This window comes from Panthera leo, chromosome E3 (genome assembly GCF_018350215.1).
Source record: "Panthera leo isolate Ple1 chromosome E3, P.leo_Ple1_pat1.1, whole genome shotgun sequence".
NCBI classification, from domain to species: Eukaryota; Metazoa; Chordata; class Mammalia; order Carnivora; family Felidae; genus Panthera; species Panthera leo.
In genome coordinates this window covers 1,737,786-1,760,926 of record NC_056694.1, presented here as the reverse complement: position 1 = coordinate 1,760,926, position 23,141 = coordinate 1,737,786, and the positions used below count along the sequence as shown (strand labels likewise).

General features: G+C 49.0%; 1 protein-coding gene across 3 annotated transcripts in view; it reads left to right on the top strand.

Annotated features, from left to right (window-relative positions):
* Positions 1-18,634: 18,634 nt before the first annotated feature.
* The window catches only part of SNX8 (sorting nexin 8), a 49,918-nt gene continuing 45,411 nt past the window's right edge, over positions 18,635-23,141 (top strand). The window contains exon 1 of one of the 3 annotated variants that reach the window (XM_042921182.1): positions 18,635-18,895. In XM_042921182.1, the coding sequence (XP_042777116.1) occupies positions 18,778-18,895 (118 nt within the window). In that variant the 5' untranslated portion in view covers positions 18,635-18,777. The remainder of the gene's footprint in view (positions 18,896-23,141) is intronic. The other 2 variants (XM_042921181.1, XM_042921180.1) reach the window with 2 other exon arrangements.

The following is a 23,141-nucleotide window of genomic DNA, read 5'->3' as shown; positions in this document are numbered from 1 at the left end:
AATCAAAGTGTGCCATAAAAGTTCATTTATGATGGGTTCATAAATTCCAAGCCAAACCCTGCTCCCTTTCAGCGTGTGTGCATTTAGTCACTCTAAGGAATAGGATGTGGCAGAGGTGATGCTATGTCCCCTCCAAACCTGGGTCCTGAGAATGGGAAGCCTCCCCCTGGCCTGCTGTCTCTTCTCTTGGGTCACCGGCTCTGAAAGAAGCCAGCCACCGTGTCCTTGGGACACTCAAGCACTGTGGCAGGGTCCCGGTCGGGAGGAACTGAACTCCCCGGCCAACATCAGCACCGGGTTGTCAGACATGCTAAACGGACATAGAACCACAGCCCACGTCCCGTGTCCCAAGAGGCCTCCGGAGAAAGCAAATATGCCCCACCTTGACCCTGGATGTCCAGGCTCCAGAACTGTCAGAACTTTGTTGTTGAAGCCCCCCCTGGTCTACGGTATTCTGTTATGACAGCCTTCGCAGACTAACACGATAGGGAAATACGTATAGTACACAGAGAAAGGCCTAGAAGGAGACACATGAAGTGCCATGAAAATAGGTTCTGAGGAGGGTAAGCAGTGCTGGTGTTGTTGATCAGAGAAAACTGTTTGCCGTAGAATTCGGTGGTAGGTTTGTGACTGTTCCCTGCAAAGTTCTTTCAACACTTCTATGTGTTTGACAATTGTATAGTAAATCATTGGGGATGGGGAGGACTCAGGAGCCAGCTTCAAGGGTCCCCCCGTGGAACTTTTGAGCCTCAAAAGCAGAAAAAAACTGTGTATAGTCACAGGTGGATGCTGCTGAGCATCGTGCCATTACTCTGAAAATAAATCAAAGGCTCAAGCAAAAAATAATTACTTCTGCCTTTTATTTTACCTTATATTTTAAGGTAAATGGTTGATTCTATAGACAAAAATTTTAGCTAATAAATGCAAAAGGATCAGTAAAAGTAAAGAAGCAACCTTTTGAGGGGCGCCTGGGTGGCTCAGTCGGTTGAACACCCCACTTCAGCTCAGGTTATGATCTCACGGTTCGTGAGTTCGAGCCCTGCGACAGGCTCTTTGCTGACAGCTCAGAGCCTGGAGCCTGCTTCGGATTCTGTGTCTCCCTTCCCTCACTCATGATCTGTCTGTGTGTGTCTCTCTCTCGAAAATAAGTTAACATTTTAAGAAAATTTAAAGAAGCGACCTTTTGTGGCCCGTATGAAATCACAATGTAAGCAGTGATCCACTCTTATAACCTGTACTGTTCGCTGAGAGTGTGTAGGAACGATGTCCTGGGAGGAGCCAGGGTCTGAATTTCAACATCTGGTTTGAAGGCCATAGTTCTCCCTCTAGGCACTACTTTAGTCACATCCTGCAAGATTATGTTGTGTTTTCTACGAAAAAAAATTTTTTTAAGTTTATTTATATATTTTGAGAGAGAATGACATGGGAGGGGCAGAGACAGAACCCCGGGGAGGCTCCACACTGTGAGCGCAGGGCCCCACTCGGGGCTTGAACTCACACGAACCTTCAGATCATGACCTGGGCCAAAACCAAGAGTCAGATGCTTAAACAACTGAGCTGCCCAGGCGCCCCTGAAAATGTTCTCTAATTTCCATTATGATTTCTTCTCAGACCCATGGTTTATTTGGAAATGAGTCGTCAATTTCCAAATACTTGAGGATTTTCCAGACACGTTTCCAAAATTAGTTTCTTGCGTATTTACCTGGTGGCCAGAGACCATACTTTGTATGATGTCAATCCTTTTTAAAATTTGAGATTTTGTTTTATGGCCATAGTGCGGTCCACCTTGGTGAATGTTCCTCGTGCGCTTGGGAGCATACAGGTGGAGTGTTTCGTACACGGCAGGCCAGGCGGATGGTTAGCGTTGTTCAACTCTTCTAAAAGATTTCTGATCTGTGCTGGCTGTACCGTTGCTCAGAGAGATGTTGAAACCTCCGATTCTACTGAAGGATTTGTCTTGTCCCTTCCTTCATGGGATGTCGAGTTCTGGAGCAGGTACAGACACAATGAGGGTTGCTTTGCCTTTGTTGATGAACTGGCCCCCTCTACCATTTGTATTCCTGGTGATACGTCCTGGTCTGGAGTCTGTTGTGTCTGATACTATTAGAGTAACTACCAGCCTGCTTTTGATTAATGTTTGCATAGCGTCACGGATCTGATTGTGTCCCCTGAAAAGTCAAGTCCGAGTCTCAGCCCCCGGTACCTGTGAATGTGACCTTAACTGGAAAAAGGGTCTTTGCAGACGTCATCAAGTTGAGTGAGATCACACGGGATTAGAGAGGGCCCCAGTGCAATGTCTGGGGTCCTTATGGGAAGTAGGATATCTGGACAGAAACAGAAGAGAATGCCATGTGAGGATGGCGACCGAAGAAATGGTGAGTCCAGAGGCTAAGAAAAGAAACATCAGGGCTTGTGGGCAACCACCAGAAGCTAGGAGAGGCACGGGCAGGGGTTTTCCCTCGGAGCATCCAGAAGAAACAAGCCTGCTGATGCCTTGATTTCCAATGTCTGGCCTTCAGAACTGAGAGAATAAATTTCTGTTATTTTTAGCCACCCAGTTGGTGTTCCTTGTAATCTCTATATAGCATGTTATTTAAAGAGGGTTTTACAGACAGTGTGTAGTGCGACCTTACTTTTTTAATCCAATCTGTTCATCTTTGCTTTGAATGGAAGTGTTTTTCTCATTTCCACCTGATGTAATTATAGCTCCCGTCGGGATCCAGTCCACCATTTTACTATTCGTTTTCTATTTGTTTTTTGTTCTTCTTCTCCTGGCCTTTCAAAAAAAAACTAATTGATAGTTCGTGTATAAGTGGCAGCATGCTACATGCACCGTAATGCACTTTATTTCACTTAATTTATCAGAAGATCTATCTGCGTCGGTACATAGATTCGTGTCCTTTTTCACCTCAATGTGGATTATCAAAGAATGATTCAGATGTGTGGGTGTTACCCTCGTGCAAACCACATGTACGGGTTTGAGGGACAGAGTTAATAGACCCTTGTGGCCAACAAACCAAGGCAAAAATAAGATTTACTTGAGAGAGAGGAAAACCTGAGGTCTGGGCAGGGAACCCTTGTTCCTGCACGGGCGTGCTCTGTGATGTTGTGCCCCGCTTTACCGTGTTTCACAGATATTTTGGTTTTCACAAATTGGGGGTTTGTGGCTGCCTTGAGCGAGTTTGTTGGCGCATTTGCTCGTTTGGTGTCTCTGTGTCACATTTTGATAATTCCCCCAATGCTTTTTTGTTATAATGTGTCACGGTGATCTGTGACCGTGATCGTTGACGTTACCATCGTGATTGTTTTGGGGACCAGGAACCGTGTTCACATGTAAGGGCATACACAATCGATAACCGTGTGTGTGCTGACCGCTTTCCCGACCGGCCGTTCCCCGTCTCCCTCCTCGTCCTCGGGCCTCCCTGTTTCCCGAGACACAACAACACTGAAACTGGGCCGCGTAATGACCCTACAGAGGCCCCTGGAGTCCAAGCGAAAGGAAGAGTCTCACGTCTCTGACGTCAGATCACGAGCTACGGACGAGTAAGCTCGGTGAGGAAGGCGGAAACCGGGCCCCTCGCCCCGGACGGTCGCTTAGCCGGGTGGTCGGCGCAAAGGACACGCTCCGGAAGGAAATTAGCATGGGAAGGAATCAGCCTCCCCGTTTTATCGGTCGGGACAGAAGAGCGAACCGGCCACGGCATCCCCGTAAGCTACAGCCCAACCCAGAGCAACGCGCCGACTGCCTCAGTTCCACGAAGGCCGAGGCGGGGAGGAAGCTGCGGGAGGAGAGTCTGAAGCCAGCAGAGGCCGCGTCCAAGACGGAAGAGTGCGCGGCAGTGTAGACGCGGCCACAGGGGGTCCGGAAGATCCAGCTGCGACCGTTAACGAAGGGGCCCGCATGCCACACGGGTCTTCAGGAGACGCCGTCGAGGATGTGCGTCAGGACCTGCGTCGTTGGAGAGACGTCGTCACCTGGCTTCCCAGCCTCAAGGGACCGGCCGACCCTCCCGTCCGGGGCTGACTCAGCAGCCGGTGACCGCAAGCCGGGGCCAGTGCCCAGCGACCCGTCCCGAGTCCCAGGGCCCCGAGCAAGCACGCGGAGCCGGCACTGCCTGTCCTCTGCCGACGGGGTGCGACGCACCTGGTCACCTGAGAGCTCGGACGGACACGGGCAGTGAGACGAGCGGGGTGTTCGTGCCTGACTCGGCATCCGTCCTGCCGCCAGTGGACCGAGGAGTCGTTTCGGTCCTCAAGACTCATTTGACAGGCACATTTCGTAAGGCTGTAGCTGCCCGGATGGTGCCTCCTCTGGTGGGAAAAGTCCACCGAAAACCTGCCGGAAAGCAGTCACCGTCTAGATGCCAGAAAACCTGCCGGAAAGCAGTCACCGTTCTCGATGCCACTAAGAACGTACGCGATTCGCAGGAAGAGGCCAAAATGTCAGTCGTGACAGGAGTTTGGCAGAAGGCGATGCCAGCCCTCAGGGACGACCTCGAGGGGTTGAGGACACGGGCGAGGAAGTCCGTGCAGATGTGGGGGAACAGGAAGAGAACAGAACCAGAGGTGGAGCCTGCGGGGGGGGCCGGACGGCTTCCGTCTCACGCTTCACCAGACGAGGCCGCGCTCCTTCCGGGTGAGCAAGTGAGGAGGTTTCTGGAGCTGGAACCCACTCCTGGTGAAGGCGCCGCGCGGACGGGCGAAATGACCCCAGAGGGTTGAGAACGGCGCATAAACCGAGTCGCTAAAGCCACAGGAGGGTGAGCGGCTGGACCCCAGGCGTCAAGGAAGTTCTCCCGTGGGTACGATGCTCTCGAACAGCCTCGCACGCTACGGAGAGGCCTTTCGGGAAAGAGTCAGCACAGCAGACTTGGTCGTCTCACCTCAGAACTTGCCAGAACCACCCCAGCCTCCGGCAACCTCCACCCTGACGGTCAGCAGCCAGCGGCCTCCAGCAAAACCTTCCACCGGCAGAAAGGTTACAGCCCGCTGCAGACTTGGGTGATGGTTAGCATTTTTAGCAATAAGATATGTTTATTTTTAAATTTTTCAACATGTATTTATTTTTGAGAGACAGAGCATGAGCAGGGGAGGGGCAGAGAGAGAGGGAGTCACAGAAGCTGATGCAGGCTCCAGTCTCTGACCTGTCAGCACAGAGCCCGATGTGGGGCATGAACCCACAAACTGTGAGATCATGACCCGGGCCGAAGTCAGACACTTAACTGACTGAGCCACCCAGGTGCCCCTTATTTTTAAATTTTTAATTTTTTTGGGGGGGGGGTTACTGGATTGTAGGTGATTTTAATTGTCTATTTTCTGTTGTATTTTCAACAGTAAATGTGTGTTTTCTAACAAGAATAAATGATGTTATTTTTTTAATATAATTTCTTGTCAAATTGGCTACCATACAATTTTTAATTTTTTTTAACGTTTATTCAGTTTTGAGAGAGAGAGAGAGACAGAGCACGAGTGTGGGAGGGGCAGAGACAGAGGGAGACACAGAATCCGAAGCAGGCTCCAGGCTCTGAGCTGTCAGCACAGAGCCCGACGCGGGGCTCGAACTCATGAGTGGTGAGATCATGACCTGAACCGAAATCGGATGCCCAACCGACCGAGCCCCCCAGGTGGCCCAGCGATAGAGTATTTTTAAATTAAAGTAGGGACCTGTTTCTTTAGACATCATGCCATTGCACACTTACTAGACTACATCGTAGTGTAAACACAGATTTTTATACGCCCCGGGAAACCAAAAAATTCATTTGACTGACTTCATTCTGATTGAGCTTTACTGCAGAGGTCTGGAAGCAAACTTGCGGCATCCCTGATACGCCTGTACTTTGAATAACCCGATTAGCTGCCCGGGTGTCTGTCCTTGAGCGACTGACCGGGAACACCTGGCAAAACCGTCCCTCTTGGTGGCGGCCACCCAGGAGCCTCGCAAGTGGAGCTGTGGACACCCAAGACCTCCTCTGCCAGTAGCCGTCCTTCAGCACGTCCCGCTGGCCTGGCCGGCGTGCGCCCTTTCTCTCCATCAGAACGTCTCCAGATGCACCACAGCAGCCCAGTCCTACTGCCGACGTCTGGATGATGGCTTGTCTTTTACCAAAATGAGCATGCTCCCGCAGATGTCTGTCCTCACGGTGTGAATGCGCTTTATTTGGGGTTTGCCTCCATTCGGAGTCGCCCAGTGTAGCCCACCGAGCCACGCGTGCTACAGCCACGTCACGGAGGCGTTGCGCCACCAACATCGGGGTGAGGCTGCCTGCCCCGGAAGAGGCGGAGCCTCCAGCCTGCCGTCCCCGTGGTGGTGGGCTGCCTCCACACCTCCTGCCCTCCGGGAGGGTCGGAAATACACTTGACACGTGGGCAGAGTTGCTGTTAGGACCTTTAATTACACCCAGCTCCTCAGGTCGGCAGCTGGCTGCGCTGCGGTCCATCCCTCGGGAAGCACCCCGCGCCCCACCCCCGGGCCAGACTCACGGCCCCGGGGCCACTCGGCTCCTCTGCTGCCAGGCAGTGTGGCCAGTTGCTCCGTTAGCCGTTGGATGATTAAAGAGGACGACATAGGTGAGGCAAACCCAACGTAACACTTCCTGAAGCAGACCGCCTCCGTTTGGAGAACCGCGAGATGGGGACAAAGAAGAACAAGGAAGAGAAAAAAAGGACATATCAGATCGGCTGGGGCCGCGTAGTCACCCTCGTTTGGGGCGAGAAGGAACAGGGAAATAAGGACGGAGCCCGGGTGGGCAGCGTGTGGGGACTGGGGGACAGTTTCTGGTCCCTTGGAGCACTTGCAGGGATCAGCAGTGATGGCACACGGGCAGAGGCGGCACCATCCATCCCGGGCCCGGAAAGTTAACACCTCGAAACCTGATTTTAAAATGTAAATTCATTTTTTGTTGTAAGATTATTTTTTGAGAGACGGAGAGAGAGCGTGCGAGCAGGGGAGAGGCAGAGAGAGGGAGAGAGAATCCCAAGCAGCCTCCGAAGGAAAGCGGAGAGCCCATCGTGGGGCTCAAACCCACAAACCACAAGATCATGACCTGAGCCAAAGTCATATGCTTTATTGACTGAGCCACCCAGGCCCCCCAAAATGTAAATTCATTGGAAGGAGACATTTAGGGCTCCCACGAAACCGTGAGTTTGATGGGCTAAATGTTCTGCCCCGCCCCCACCCCGGTGGGAAGCCCAGGGCTTGGGGCCTGGGAGGGCAGGGCAGTTCACTTACTCTCACTGAACCTGCTTTCTTGCCTGAAGCTGGATGATAACAGTAGGCAGCTCCTAGGCTAGGGAGGACTCACCAGAAGATAATGTGGATAACTTCTGCCTTTCTTTTCCTATAGGCTTATCTGAAAAGAAAGAGAGTATTTTCAAGAGGGCCCACCGGGTTCCGAAGGGTGGAGGTCACTCCTGGGTTTTAGAAAGAGGCTCAGAGCTGGGAAGTGTCTAGTCCCTCAGCCCAGGAGGCAAGGACAGGGGTGAGGGAGAGCCCAAGGTGGCAGGGTCTCCAGCGGGGTGGCCAGGGGGGTGTCTGGCATCCTTGCTGCCCCCTCGGCAAAGTCTCGGGAGCCCTGTCGCGCCAGAGGGGGCTGACGTCCCCCCTCACCTCCCAGCCATGGGCCTGCCTGTGCTGTGTTGTCAGCATCGAGGCCCAAACACAACAGCCTGTAGGACTTCCCCTAAAAAAAAAAATGTGAAATTGGATTCCTGGTTAGCCAGTGAGTGAAGGCTTATCATCAGATTTCTTGTGACAAATCTGATTTCAATCAAAGGAACGAGACGTTTGCCCGTCTCTTACGCTAGTTAAAGAACAGTGCCTGGTACATAGTGAGTGATCGGTGAGCCCTTACAGCGTGCTTGGTGAGTGGTAGCTCTTACGGGGCCGATGGCCTGACGTGGATCTGCTGTCCTGTGGCCGTGGGCCTGGGGTGAGAGACTCCCCTGTACAGAGGGGAGGCATCAGGGAAATGCATGCTGGCATCATCACGGCTCATTCTAGTGGCTGTGAGCGTGTGGGTCGCGATTGTGAGTGGGAAGGAGGCGTCTGTGCCAGAGCGGGGGAAGAAAGGAAGGCAGACCAGGCAGGGGCTCTGGGCTCACCCTCTTTTGATGGTGCTCTGTGGACGGGCAGCATGTGGTTTCGTTTGAAGTGCGGGGCGGGCGCCCCCCGGGTCGCCCGCCAGATGGCCGGACCGCATGCAGCGCTGAACTTCCTGGCTGTGAGCCGCCCTCTGGGGTGGGCAGCTGGGGGAGTTTTGACAGATCTGCGCACCCACGAGGCCAGGCCTCCCACGGGTCCAGCGATGCACCCCTTCGCGGTCCGTCCTCCCCCTACCCCGCACCCCGCATTTGGGGAGGAGGTAGCTGAGCAGTGGGAAAGGAAAGTGAACACAGAGACAAAACCAGCGGTTTTTGTGGGAAAATTGGACACCAGCAGGGTGCTCTCCAAGCTTCGGCCTGCAGAATTGCTTTGTGTGTGCGTGCGTGCGAAGAGAGGCCGGGTTCCAGAACGCAGCGGCACTTGCCTTGTGGTTTTTCCATCCGCTTGAAAGAATCACGGAGGGAAGGATCCAAGGTAGCTGCCAGGCCCGCAGTTCTCAAACGGTGGTCCTCAGAGCGCAGAAGTCCCCCGGGGGCCCCACGCCAGACCCGTCCCTACGCCCGTGACTCCTGTTTGTAAAACACTTAAAACTGTCCGGAAAGGGCAATAAAGTTTCTTTACCACGCCCTTGTCTGTCTTTATGGATTTATAATATAGATGTATATGTAACAGGTACCTGGCTAAAATGTATATAGTGTTACATGTAGAATTTTAATTGTATATAGTATTTTATATGATGTTTATTACATAAGTAGTAAAATTATTATATAAACAGCATATTTATATATTGTTATAGTATTTACGGTACTTATGTCTGTACAAATATGTATAAAATACTCTATGTAGTAAATACAGAGTAAATATGTATAGTGATAAATATATAAGAAAGCTTATAGTAAACACATTTATATTAATATACATAAACTAATATATATATCATACAAATTATATATATATATACACTCCACAAATGGTCTAAAATGCCATATATAGAAGTATAAATCTATAAAGACAGGCAAGGGCATTATAAATGTAAGAATACATATTTAGGAGCACCTGGGGGGCTCAGTCGGTTAAGCGCCTGTCTCTTGATTTTGGCTCAAGGGACTGAGGTCCTGATCTCACAGTTTGTGAGTTCGAGCCCCACATCAGGCTCCATGCAGACAGTGCAGAGCCTGCTTGGGATTCTCTCTCCTTCTCTCTCTGTCCCTCTCCCTGCTCACATGTTCTCTCCTTCTCTCTCTCCCTCTCCCTCTCTCTCTCTCTCTCTCTCTCAAAATAAATAAGCTAAAAAATACATATTTCATACACAGCGATGTATAGTAATGTGCATCACCAGAGAACAGAATGCACGTTTATGATCCCTGTTTGTACATCTTTTCCTGGAATTTTCGTTTTTTTCCCATTATGTGTTTGAGATTAATTCATTTTCATGTACCATAGCTCATTCATTTCTGCTGAGTGACATTCCATTATAGACCACATCTTTCTTTCTTCCTTTTTTTTTTAATTTTAAAGAGAGAGAGAGAGTGAGAGAGTGCACATGGGAGCCATGTGAGAGGCAAGAGGAGAGAGTATCTCAAGCAGGCTCCACACTCAATGCAGAGCTCAGTCCCATGACCCCGGGATCGTGAGCTGAGCCGAAATCAAGAGTTAAACACAACAGGGGCGCCTAGGTGGCTCAGTCGGTTAAGTGTCCGACTTTGGCTCAGGTCGTGATCTCGCGGTCCGTGAGTTCGAGCCCCGCGTCGGGCTCTGTGCTGACAGCACGGAGCCTGGAGCCTGTTTCAGATTCTGTGTCTCCCTCTCTCTCTCTGACCCTCCCCCATTCATGCTCTGTCTCTCTGTCTCAAAAATAAAAATAAAAAAACGTTAAAAAAAAAAAAGAGTTAGACACAACGGACTGAACCACTCTGGTGCCCAAAGACCATATCCTAGTTCCTGGGTCCCTCCTCTGGCTCTTGGAAATTTGGGCTCTTTCCCTTGTTCGGTGCTGCAAACAATGCTGTGAAAAATGTTCTCACACGCGCGCATGAGCTCATCTGAAGACTGTCCGCATCGGGGGCTGGGCTGGGCGGGTCTCGTGTGTGGTGTCCTCAACTGTGTAGGACGATGGCATGTTTTCCCAAAGTAACTGTGTAGCAGGGTTTTATTGCCATGGCGACCCCAGAAGGCTTCCACCATCCGTGTGCATAAATGTGAAATTCTGGTCGTGACATCACCGTTACGAGGCTGCAGCTCCGTCCTGGGAGCCGCGAGAGTTTCGAGCCCCATGGCCAACTGGGACGAGCAGCAGCGGCTCTGCCACTAACCCAGTGAGTGGCTGTGGATGGACCCTTATGCTCCTGTGGACCACGATTTGCTTGCCTGCTTGTAAGGGCCAAAAGAGGGGACCAAAGAGACATGACGACTGATTCCAATGCCTCATCTTCGCTGGATCCTGTACTGGAGGGAAAAAACATGCTCTGATGCATGTCACGGACCGAACTGACAAAGCTGAGGACATTGGAATACAAACAGAAGATCAGATAAAAATACATTAACAGGGTTAAATTTGCTGAAGCTGATGGCTGTTCCGAGGTGATGGGATAGAATATCACTGTTCTAAGGAAACGTGTCTTGAAGTATTTAGCAGTAGAGGGACATGATACACACAGCTTACTCTGAACATATAAGTTAAGTTTGCAAGATGAAGGATGTGGGGTTCCATGCTAAGGCCGGGGAACATAAGGGGCAGGAAAACCTCACTCACCCAGGAAGATCAGGACCAAGAGCTACAGTTTCTTCTCTCGGGAGCTCTGGATCTTTTTTTTTTTTTTTTAACGTTCATTTATTTTTGAGACAGAGAGAGACAGAGCATGAACGGGGGAGGGTCAGAGAGAGAGAGGGAGACACAGAATCTGAAACAGGCTCCAGGTTCTGAGCTGTCAGCACAGAGCCCGACACGGGACTTGAACTCACGAACCGCAAGATCATGACCTGAGCCGAAGTCGGCCGCTTAACCGACTGAGCCACCCAGGCGCCCCTTGGGAGCTCTGGATTTTGACAAAGACCCCGTAGGGAACAGGTGTTTGGAGATGTCTGTTCATATGAGTGCATGGTTGAACAAGTAAATGAAAGAATAAATTGATAATTAAATAAAGGATGTGATATCTTGGCTGGACACAGTTGTAGAGAGCCCCATGTGTTAATATTGACCTTTTAATGAAGTTTGATAGCCGGTGATGGCCTACCTTACTCCTACCACAGAGTACTTCAGCGCTGTCCAATAAAAATGTCACATGTGTGGGGAACCTGGGTGGCTCAGTTGGTTAAGTGTCTGACTTCCGGTCAGGTCATGATCTCACATCCGTGGGTTCAAGCCCCATATCAGTCTCTGCGCTGACAGCTCAGAGCCTGGACCCTGCTTCGGATTCTGTGTCGCCCTCTCTCTCTGCCCCTACCCCGCTTGTGCTCTGTCTCTCTTAAAAATAAATTTAAAAGGAAGGAAGGAACGAACGAAGGAAACAAGGAAGGAACGAAGGATGGATGAATGGAAGGAAGGATGGATGGATGGATGGATGGATGGATGAATAATATGTGGTATATCCATACAGTGGAATATTACTCGGGCTTCAAAAGGAAGGAAATTCTGGCACCTGTTACAACGTGGATGAACCTTGAGGACATGATGCTGAATGAAGTAAGCCAGACACAGAAGGATCTCACTCTTTAGGGGTCTCTGGACTCCTCAAAACCACAGAGACAGAAAGGAGATGGTGGTGCCGGGGGCTGGGGAAGGGGGTGGGGGTCAGCGTGTGCTGGGAACAGGGTCTCAGTGTGGGAGGATGGAAAGTTCTGGAAGGGGACAGTTGTGATGTCTACACAACAGTATAAATTTTAATGCCACTGAACCGTGCACTGACAAAAGGTTAAGATAGCACATTCCATGTTATATATACTTTAGCACAATAAAATGGTTTTATTAAAAACGTTACTGTTGAAACCATCATTTCGGGGCCGTCTGCCTGTCTGCTGGCTGGGTACCCTCGAACAGGACGCTGAGCTGACAGCCTTGGTCTTCCGTGCTGGGTTCCCCGCTGTGGGTAAGGCACCGCGGAAGGACAAACATGTCACCGAAGAAGCCTGCAGAGGGAGCTCCCGGCCTTCCCTTTGCGCTGAGGACTGGAGGCTGCTGGTCACGCGTTTCCTCTTTGAATTCCTGACGTCCTAAGAAGCCCGAGACGCTTTGCTCCCTGAGGCATTGAGCTCCTCACTCGTTTCTCCAGGATGTCTCGTCTAAATGCGGCTGTCCCTAAGCTCACAGAGCAGGGATGGGGGTGGGGGGGAGGATAGGAGGACTCAAGGGGTCCGATGTGGCCCCAATTCCTCCAAACTGCTTCCCTTCTCACTTGACCAAGTCCCCCTTCTGCCCTCGGCCTCAGAGGTGCACCTGTTCCAGCTCGGGGCATGGTCAGCAATCAGTCCCTGTTCAACTCCAGGGACCTCGGGCAAGCTGTTTATCTCCTCTTCGCCCGATCCTGACTGTAACGTAGGTTGAGAAGCTGACTTTGAAACAAGATCACGGTGGTCCTTGGGGCAGCATCTCTGCCTTGGTCCCGGCCGCACCCGGCCTGACCAGAACCCAGCTGTATGGCCCTGCCGTGCGCTTAACATGCGTTAGCTCACGCAGCCCTTGGGACGACCGCGGAGGCAGGGACAGCTGTGTCCCCACGTGTGGACTGCTCCCCTCCGTCATGCTGGCCTGCCTCTCTTAGACACCGTGCCTTCGCTGTGTTCCTTCCTGAGGAGGGCTGGCAAGAAGGGAAAGTGGAGGTGGTGATGAGGCATCCCCGGGGCCAAGCAAGCTTCTGCAGCCCTTACCCTCGCCGGCTAATAGAGCAGCAGTTCCCAGGAGGCCTAGGGATTTACAGAGCGTCAACTGCTAGCCATGCGTTGCCGTAAGTCCTTTCTAAGCAGCTCACCTAATCTTCGTGGCATTTAAAAAAATTTTTTTAATGTTTGTTTGTGAGACAGAGAGAGACAGAACATGAAGGGGGGAGGGTCAGAGAGAGGGAGACACAGAATCTGAAACAGGCTCCGGGCTCTGAGTTATGAGCACAGAGCCCAACGTGGGGCTCGAACTCACAGACCGTGAGATCATGACCTGAGCCGAAGTCGGACGCTTAACCGACTGAGCCACCCAGGTGCCCCAATCTTTGCAGCATTTTTTAACACGAAGAGAAGTACAGAGCAAGATACAAACACTCATCCATTCACCCACAGGCAGATTTTTTAAGTGTTAATATTTTGTCGCATTTGCCTCAAAAAGGTTCTTTCCAAGGGGGGAGAAATTTGATTGGTCCCCTGCCTGTCGCTCCCAAATTTCATTTGCTCTCCTCTTCTGGAAAGAAGCTATCGTGTCTATGTAAATAATACATACATCGTTTGGTATTTTTTAATTAAATTTTTATTAATTTGGTGCAGATTCACATGCAGCTGTGGGAGAGAAAACAGTTGGCCCGGTGTCCCCCAACGAGGCACAGCTATAGTGTCCTGTCACAACAGGATGCTGACATTGACACATTCCGCCTCCGCTACCTGTCCTCATTTGTGTCTGCCTGTTCCCTCTCCACATAAACATTAATAGTTAAATAGTATACCATGCATGTCCTTTTGCAACACTGTGTCCTTTTCAAAATCTCTCCAACTTGGTACGTTCTGTTCTAGTTCATACAGTGTATAAATACGTGGAATTTGTTATTCATTCTACACAGATATCAAAGTACTTTGGGTTTTTTTCTTTTTGGTTTATAAATAGCACTAGGGTGAAGAGTGTTGCACTTGTCGCCACAAGCTGTAGTTTAGAAAATGTGACCAGCGGTGGAATTTCCAGGTCATAAGATACCTGCGTCCCGCTTTATCAGACATCCACAAATTGCCCTGCAAAGCATCTCTACCCATTTACACGCCCTCTGCCGGCATCCGGATATTTCCGTGTCTCTTCATCTCGCGTGCAGAAAGGGGTCTCTGTCTCCTCGTTGCTCGAACTTGCCTTTCCCTGACGTAAGTAGATTTCTGATTAAAGCGGAAAGGGAAAAATTATCCAAAGCACCTGGAATTTCCAGCAGGTCTGGGGAACCAGGCTCAAAGCGAGGTAGACGGAAACGTGCAGGTCTGCGGAGAGCCAGACGGCGAGGATAGCACTGTCCCGTGGCCGGGTCACAGGTGTCAGTCACACCCCAGCACCACTGGATGCCGGCGGAAGCCGGGCCCCTTCTCCCCTTAGACGTGGGGAGCAGGTGCCGTGGCCCCCATGAGTCATCACCTGGACCCCACAGCCCCCGAGGGAAGCCTGGCCAGGCACAGCTGGGACATGCGTGCCCGACGCTGTACTTACTACTGTGGGAAAAGGCTCTCAGAGGAGAGAAACACAGACAGAAAGGTTCAGACGCCAAGTGGCCAAAAAATAATAACAGATGTCCAGTATACCTAATTAGTAGTAAAGCTGGCCGTCTTTTTATGTTTGTGGGCCTCTCAGATTTCTCTGTCAGTGAGCTGCCCCTACCTATCTTGTGCCTCGTATTGAGCGTACATGCTCTTTGTACTCTGTTTAATCTTTAAACCTTTAATATATGTTGCGGTACCTTCTAATCTTTAACCCTGTTATGTGCGTTAAAGGATCGTCTTCCAGCCCGAGGCTTCTCTCTTCCCTCTGTTTGTGGTGTCTTTTGTCCCCTTTGTCATGCTGGTACTTAGAATTATTAATAAAGAATTTTCTTTATTGTGTCCTGTGGGCCTCCCTGGCTGGAGGATGTGGCTACATGGGGCACTTGGATTCATTCTGCTGCAAACAGGTGAATTCTGGATGACACGTAAAAACCCGTGTCATTAAAGGTCTTGAAGAGCTAAAGAGATAAGGCAGAGTCACTGTGCCGGAAGCAGCAGGAGAACGAAAGGCATTTGCCGGCCTGGGCGACCGTGAGCTTCAGCCGACGGCCTCGCGGTGCGTGGCCTCTCCCGATACATTATTGGGAAGATAATAGAAAGCCACTGCCCCCTAAAACTAGGACCCCCCAAATGCTATATATATCCAGGGCAAGAGGGAAGCCAGAACAAATTTGCCCTTTGCCGGTACAGCAAGGAATTTTGACACAGCAGAGACAGGGCCGGCCCGGGAGGAGCTGAGAAGCTTCGCTGCCCACGTGCCCTCGTGTGGACCTGGGGTCCAAACCCGGGATCTTAACACCTTCAGCTTCAAAAGCGAAGGGGTCTCGGCCTGGTCGTCTGTCTCGGTGCCTCGTAGAAGCAAACGTAAATTCTTTTCTTTTTTTCCAAGTAACACAGGGGTTTCCTCTCTTCTAGTGTTTAGAGGTCACCCTCGAGCTAATTAACGTTCAGTCTTTCATGTTTTCTCATGTGCATTTAAGATTATACGTTTCCCTTTAAACATGGCTTTGTCTGCTTCTCTCGAGCTCCGATAAGGAGTGCTTTCATCATCGATTCCAAATAATCCGTCTTTCGTGATGCAGTGTTTTACCCTTCTGCACAAAGAGGAGATTCTTGGCTAGTGGTTTATTACCAGTTTTTATCGAGGTGGAATTTACACACAGGAAATGTACAGATCTTACGTATTAGAGATCAAAGAGTTTTGACAAGCCCATATGCCAGTGCAACTAATACCCTCATCGAGAGCTAGAATGTTCTATCGCCCCGCATAATTCCCCTGTGCCCCCCTTCACAGTACTGAGCCGCCATCGTGACTTCCTTCACTCTGAATCAGATTTCCTTTTCCTGGGTCGTCATATAGTTTTGCTTATTCTAGAATTTTCGACCGATGGAAAAATGTGTTTTTGTCTGGCTTTGTTCACTCGGCAGAGTATTTCCAAGATCTGTCCCTATTGGTGCGCGTGTCCGTAAGCTGTTCCTTTTTATCTCCCAGTAGTGTTTGGTCATTTGGCTGTGCAGAAATGTGCTTGTCTGTGCTGCTCTGAGTGAACATCTATAGACCAGCTGGGGAAGAATTGACATCCTAACACTATGTGGACACGAATATTTAGGTCTTCTTTAATTACTCTCAGCAACGTTTTACAATTTTCTTTGCAGTCTTGCTCGTATCTTTAGAAATGTATTCATAGGGGAGCCTGGGTGGCTCAATCGGTTAAGCGTCCGACTTCGGCTCAGGTCATGATCTTGCGGTTTGTGGGTTCGAATCCTGCATCCATCTCTGTGCCGACAGCTCAGAGCCTGGAGCCTGCTTCAGATTCTGTGTCTCCCCCTCTCTCTGCCCCTCCCCTGTTCACGCTCTGTCTCTTAATAATAAATAAACGTTAAAACATTTTAAAATAAAAGAAAAGAAAAATGTACTCATAAATATTTCCTTTTTTAATGCTCTTGGTATTAAAAAATTTTTTTATTAATGATTTTATTTATTTTTGAAGGTGAGAGAGAGAGACAGAGCATGAGTGGGGGAGGAACAGAGAGAGAGGGAGACACAGAATTCAAAGCAGGCTCCAGGCTCCGAGCTGTCAGCACAGAGCCCGATGCGGAGCTTGAACTCATGAGCTGTGAGATCATGACCTGAGCCAAAGTCAGACGCTTAACCGACTGAGCCACCCAGGCGCCCCACTATTGGTATTTTTTAAAGTTTCTTTTCTCGTTTTTTTTTTTTAATTTATTTATTTAGAGAGAGAGCTGGGAAGAGGCAGAGAGAGAGGGAGAGAGAGAGAGAATCCCAAGTAGGCTCCGTGCTGCCAGCACAGAGCCCAATACGGTGCTCAAACTCATGAACTGTGAGATCATGACCAGAGCCGAAGTCAGGCGCTTAACCGACCGAGCCACCCAGGCGCCCCTAAAGTTTATTTTCTAATTGTGCATTGCTGATGTATAGAAATATAATAGGGACACCTGGGTGGCTCAGTCAGTCAAGCATCCAACTTCAGCTCAGGTCATGATCTCACCGTTTGTGGGATCAAGCCCTGCATCAGGCTCCACACTGACGGTATGGAGCCTGCTCAGGATTCTCTCTCTCTCCTTCTCTCTTTGCCCTTCCCTCACTTGTGCTTTCTCTCTTTCTCTCTCTCTCTCTCTCTCAGAATAAATAAACTTAAAAAAAAAGAGTTATAAAAACTATTTATATTTGACGTTGTATCTTGCATTCCCGCTAAAATGTTATTACAAATTCTAGTGACTTGTGGATTCTATAGAACTCACTATGGACATGATTATATTTTTATATAGATTTTTTTCTCTCCTAGCCATATGCAGTTGTTTTCGTCTCTTGCTAGACCTCCGATGCAATGTCAACTATGAGCAATGAAGTGTGTGTTGTTGGCCTTGGTCCCAGACATCCAATATTTCAACTCAAATGTTGAAACAATTCAATATTTTATCATGCTGGCCCGAGTGGCTAGCTCTTGGTTTTTGAAGATACCCTTATGAGGTTGAGAACGGTCCCTTCTATTGGTCATTTGCTGAGAGTTTCATGATGAATGGATGTTGGACATTTTTCAAATGCCTTTTGAGCATCTATTGAAATGATCTCACGAATTTTCTCCTTTGTTCTACTGATATGGTGTCATGGGTTGAACTGTGCCACCCAAAAAAGATGCATTGAAGTCTTAACCCTCAGTGCCTAGAAATGTGGCCTTCTCTGGAAATAGGGTCTCTGCAGATATAATCAATTTAAGATGGGGTCGTTAGGGTAGGCCCTCGTCTAATGTGACTAGTGTCCCTGTAAGAAAAAGAAAATGCCTTGTGAAGGCGGAGACACACGTGGAGAAGACACAGCCATGTGACAACAGAGGAGGGCTTGGAGTGATGTGTCTACAAGCCAAGGAGTGCCAAGGATTTGTAGCAAACCACCAGAAGACAGAGAAAGCAAGGGAATCTTGTCCCCTAACAAGTTGCAGACAGACCATGGCCCACGGACAACTTGATTTCAGACTTCAAGCCTCCAGGGCTGTGAGATAGTAAATTTCTATTCTTTTAAGCCCCTTGGATTGTGGTGCGTTGTTACCAGTCCCGGAAAACTAATACGTGTGCTGAGTTACCTTGATTTGGAAATGTTAAACCAAACTTGCATTTTACTTGGTCACAATGTTTTATCCATTTTACATGTGTTACTGGGTTAGATCTGTTTATATTTTGTTAAGGATTTTTGTGTCTGTGTTCCTGAGCAACATTACCTATAGTTTCTTCCAGTGTATTTGATTTTGGTATCAAGATAATTTTCTTCTAATGTCTTTGATTATCAGAATTTACAGCAAAAATTTGAGGAAACAGGTTTTTTTTTTAAGTTTATTTATTTTTGAGAGAGAGAGAGACAGAGACTCATTTATTTATGAACGAGTGAGGGGCAGAGAGAGGAAGACACAGAATCCGAAGCAGGCTCCAGGTTCCGAGCTGTCAGCACAGAGCCCGACAGGGGGCTCGAACCCATGAGCCTCGATATCATGACCCAAGCCAAAGTTGGATGCTAACTGACTGGGCCACCCAGGCGCCCCCATATTTTCTTAAAGCTATTTTTTAGTGCAGTTTAAGCATCAAACAAAACTGAGAGGGAGGTGCAGTGATTTCCCATATCTCCTTGCCCCCACCCATGCATCGCCTCCCCCACTTTACCAGCCAGCACCCCCACCGGAACGGTGTGTCTGTTACCAACCTGCACTGACACATTATAATCCATTATTCACCTTATGGTTCACTCTTGGTATTGTTCGTTCCATAGGTTTGAACAACGTCGGAGAAATGGCTCGTCTCTAATTTCATTTTCCGTGTGTTTGTTACGAGTATACAGAAATACAACTGATTCAGGTATATTAGTGTTGTATCCTGCCACCTCGGTAAATTTTCCTATTCCAGTTCTAGGTGGTGGTGGTGGTGGTTTTAGATTCCTCAGCATTCTCTGCTTCCACAGCCACTTTCCTCTCCAGTCTTCATGCCATTTTCTTCTTGCCCCGTTGTGGGCGAGGACTTCCAGTCAGTGTTGACTTTTAACGTCTTGTCTTGCCTTTCTGCTAATCACAGGGGGCAAATGTTTGGTCTCTCACTGTTAAGTATGAACCAGCTTTAGCTTCTCACGGATCCTCCTTTTCAATTTGAAGAAGTTTCCTGATCATCCTAGTTTGCAGAGAGATGTAATCATAAATGGGTGTTAAATTTTTCCATAATTTCCCATGCATTTTGGGGGGCATTTTTTTTGCATAATGTATTTTTTCTTCAATGTCAATTTTATGCATATGCGATGATCATATGGTTCTGTTAACACAGTGAGTTAAATTGATTTTTCAACTAATTAAACCACCTCCATTCCTGGCAGAAACTCTGCTCATATAATAACACTGCTATCACTTTTTCCTTGGAAGTTCAGTAGAACTTACTAGTAAAGCCATCTGGACCATGAGTTTTCTTTGTGAGAAAGTTTTTTTTTTTAATTGAAAATAATTTAAAGACTTTTTATTTATTTTTATTTATTTATTTATTTATTTATTAAAAAAAATTTTTTTTTAACGTTTATTTATTTTTGATACAGAGAGAGACAGAGCATGAACGGGGGAGGGTCAGAGAGAGGGAGACACAGAATCCGAAACAGGCTCCAGGCTCCGAGCTGTCAGCACAGAGCCCGACGCGGGGCTCGAACCCACGAACCGTGAGATCACGACCTGAGCCGAAGTTGGCCGCTTAACCGACTGAGCCACCCAGGCGCCCCAAGACTTTTTAAATGTTTATTTAAAAACATTTTTAATGTTTATTCACTTTTGAGAGACAGAGAGAGACAAAGTGGGAACGGGGGAGGGGCAGAGAGAGAGAGAGGGAGACACAGGATCTGAAGCAGGCTCCAGGCTCTGAGCAAAACAGAGCCGAACGCGGACTCGAACCCACGAACCGTGAGATCATGACCTGAGCTGAAGTCCGATGCTTAAGTGACTGAGTCGCCCACGTGCCCCAAATTGAAAATAACTTTTTAACTGTGGTGAAATACACATAAAATTTACCACCTTAACCATTTTTTAAGTACAGAATTCAACGGCATTAAGTAGCACAAATTTAGTAGCTTAAAACAATAAAAATGTGTTGTCTTATTGTTCTAGAAGTCACAAGTGTGAAATGAGTCCTAAAGGATTGAAATCCAGGTGTTGGTAGGTAGGAATGGTTCTTTCTAGAACCTCCAATGGAAAAGTCATTCTTTGCTTCTACCAGATTCTTCTTCTTTTTTTTTTTTTTATGTTTATTTATTTTTGAGAGACAGAGTGTGTGAGTGGGGAGAGGCAGAGAGGGAGACGCAGAATCCAAAGCAGGCTCCAGGGTCTGAGCTGTCAGCACAGAGCCCAATGTAGGGCTCAAACCCATAAACTGTGAGATTATGACCCGAGTTGAAGTTGGTCGCTTAACTGACTGAGCCACCCGGGCGCCCCTTCTCTACCAGCTTCTAGAGGCTGCTGGCATTCCTTGGCTCGTGACTGCACCACCCCAGTCTCGGCCTCCAGCACCACATGGATGTCTCCATAATGTTGGCACTGTTCCCTTCCTCCTATGTGTACCCTCATAATTGCACCTTGGCCCACCCAGATAATTCAGGAGACTGTCTCCATCTGATGAGCCTTAACTTTGCACATCTTCAGAGTCCCTTTTTCCACATAAGGTAATATATTCACAGGTTCTGGGGACTAGATGGTCTTTGAGGGGCTAGTCTCGCGTCTACCGCAGCTAACCTTCTGGCTCCCAAAGATTCACATCTATCCAATCTGCAAAATACATCTCTCACGTCCCAGTATCCCCCAAAGTCTCAACCCTTTCCAGCACAACTCAAAGTCCCAAATCTCATCGTCTAAATAAGTTAGAACAGGTATGGGTGAGACACTGTCTGTGATTCATCCCGGGGCAGAATTCCTCTCCATCTGGGCACCTAGAGAACAAATGATCTAATCCCCGAGTACGATGGCGCGATAGGCATAGGGTAACAGTTATAAACATTCCCATTTAAACGGAAAGAAACGGGAGGAGAAAGGAATTGCGGTCCTAAGCAATTCTGAAATGCAAGGGAGCAAACTCAAGTTTCAAGGAACTGTTCTCCGTGGTTCAAGGTCCACGGCTGCACCCTGAGTCTTCCTTCCTTTTTCATGAAGCATAGCATGTGTTTGCAGCCGAGTAGTATTTTCAGCCTGTTTCCTGCCTGTAGAGTTTTCGAGTCTGCCTTCTTTCATTTCGTCTTCCTCTGTCCCTTGAAGTCCAAGCTGGTGGTGTTTCTGCTGAGACAAGATGTTCAAAAACCGTGTGGGTCTGACACGTGCGCCGTTACAAAAGAGGCTCGGGGAGCAGGGGGGGGCCCGGGCGGCTGAACGTCTGACTCTCGATTTTGGCTCAGGTCATGATCTCACGGTTTGTGGGTTCAAACCCCGCACTGGGCTTGGTGCTGACGGTGCGGAGCCTGCTTGGGATTCCCTCCCTCCACCCCCCCACCCAGCCCTGTCCCTCCCCTGCTCACGCTCTCTCTCTCAAAATTAATAAACATTAAAAAAAGAAAAGAAAGAGGCTCATCCACAGGTCTTTCCTGAATAATCCTGTCTCTTTTTTGCTTCTGCTGAAATGCCACACATCTAATCTAATCTCTCCAAAGAGCTCTCTGTGATGAGTACTGTGGCCTTTTGTTCCTTTCCAGGCGCTAGAGAAAGGTTGTCCAGACACACCCTGGCTTTCTCTCCAGAGCACGCTTTCCTGACCGTGAGTCTCCTAATTTTACAATTGTCTGCAGTCCGGATAGGTTCTTTCTCATGGACCTGGGACACAATCTAGCTGAGCTTTCTGCCATTGCGGGACAGAAGCTATTTTCCACTAGCTTCCGGTAATGTGGTCCTCATTTCCTTCTGAGGCCTCACCAAAATTGCCTTATTTTTTTTTTTTAATGTTTATTTATTTTTGAGAGAGACAGAGACAAAGCTTGAGCGGGGGAGGGGCAGAGAGAGAGGGAGACACAGAATCCGAAGCTGGTTCCAGGCTCCGAGCTGTCAGCACAGAGCCCGACGCGGGGCTCGAACTCACAGACCACGAGATCATGACCTGAGCTGAAGCCGGAGGCTTCACTGACTGAGCCACCCAGGCACCCCATAATGTTTATTTATTTTTGAGAGACAGAGAGAAAGAGAGAGAGACAGAGCATGAGCAGGGGAGGGGCAGAGAGAGAGGGAGACACAGAATCCGAAGCTGGTTCCAGGCTCCGAGCTGTCAGCACAGAGCCCGACGCGGGGCTCGAACTCACAGACCACGAGATCATGACCTGAGCTGAAGCCGGAGGCTTCACTGACTGAGCCACCCAGGCACCCCATAATGTTTATTTATTTTTGAGAGACAGAGAGAAAGAGAGAGAGACAGACAGAGCATGAGCAGGGGAGGGGCAGAGAGAGAGGGAGACACAGAATCCGAAGCTGGTTCCAGGCTCCGAGCTGTCAGCACAGAGCCCGACGCGGGGCTGGAACCCACGGACCGTGAGATCATGACCTGCGCCGAAGTCAGACGCCCAACTGACCGAGCCACCCAGGCGCCCCACAAAGTGCCTTTAATGTCTGAATTTCCGTCTGCGCTCGCTTTATGGCAGTTTGGGTATTACCCTCTAAGATGATGTGGACTTTCTATACCACAGTCCTCACTAACCGAGTTGTTAACGTGCACGTGTCTGCTGACAATCTGTTCACGGCAATCTAGGCTTTTTCTATGATGCTTGTCGAAATTCTTCCGGCCTCTACCCATCCCCTCATTCCAAAGCCAGTTCCACGTCTGTAGGTATTTGTCATGACAGTCCCCCACTTGGCGCGTGCCAGCACGAGTATTTTGTGCTCCCCCGTGGCAGTGCGGCATGCCATTATATGGCTCTATGGCAATAAATATGTTCATCCAGTCTGTTGTTAACAGACATTTGGGTTAGTTCCAGTTTGTAGCTATTCAAATGAGGCTTCTAGGAATGAGCCTCTTTTTGGTGGGCATATGCTTTGATTTCCCTGGGGTAAATATCCAGGACTGGGATTTGCCTCACGGGTTATTCTTTCTCCACTCTTGGTCTGGTGTG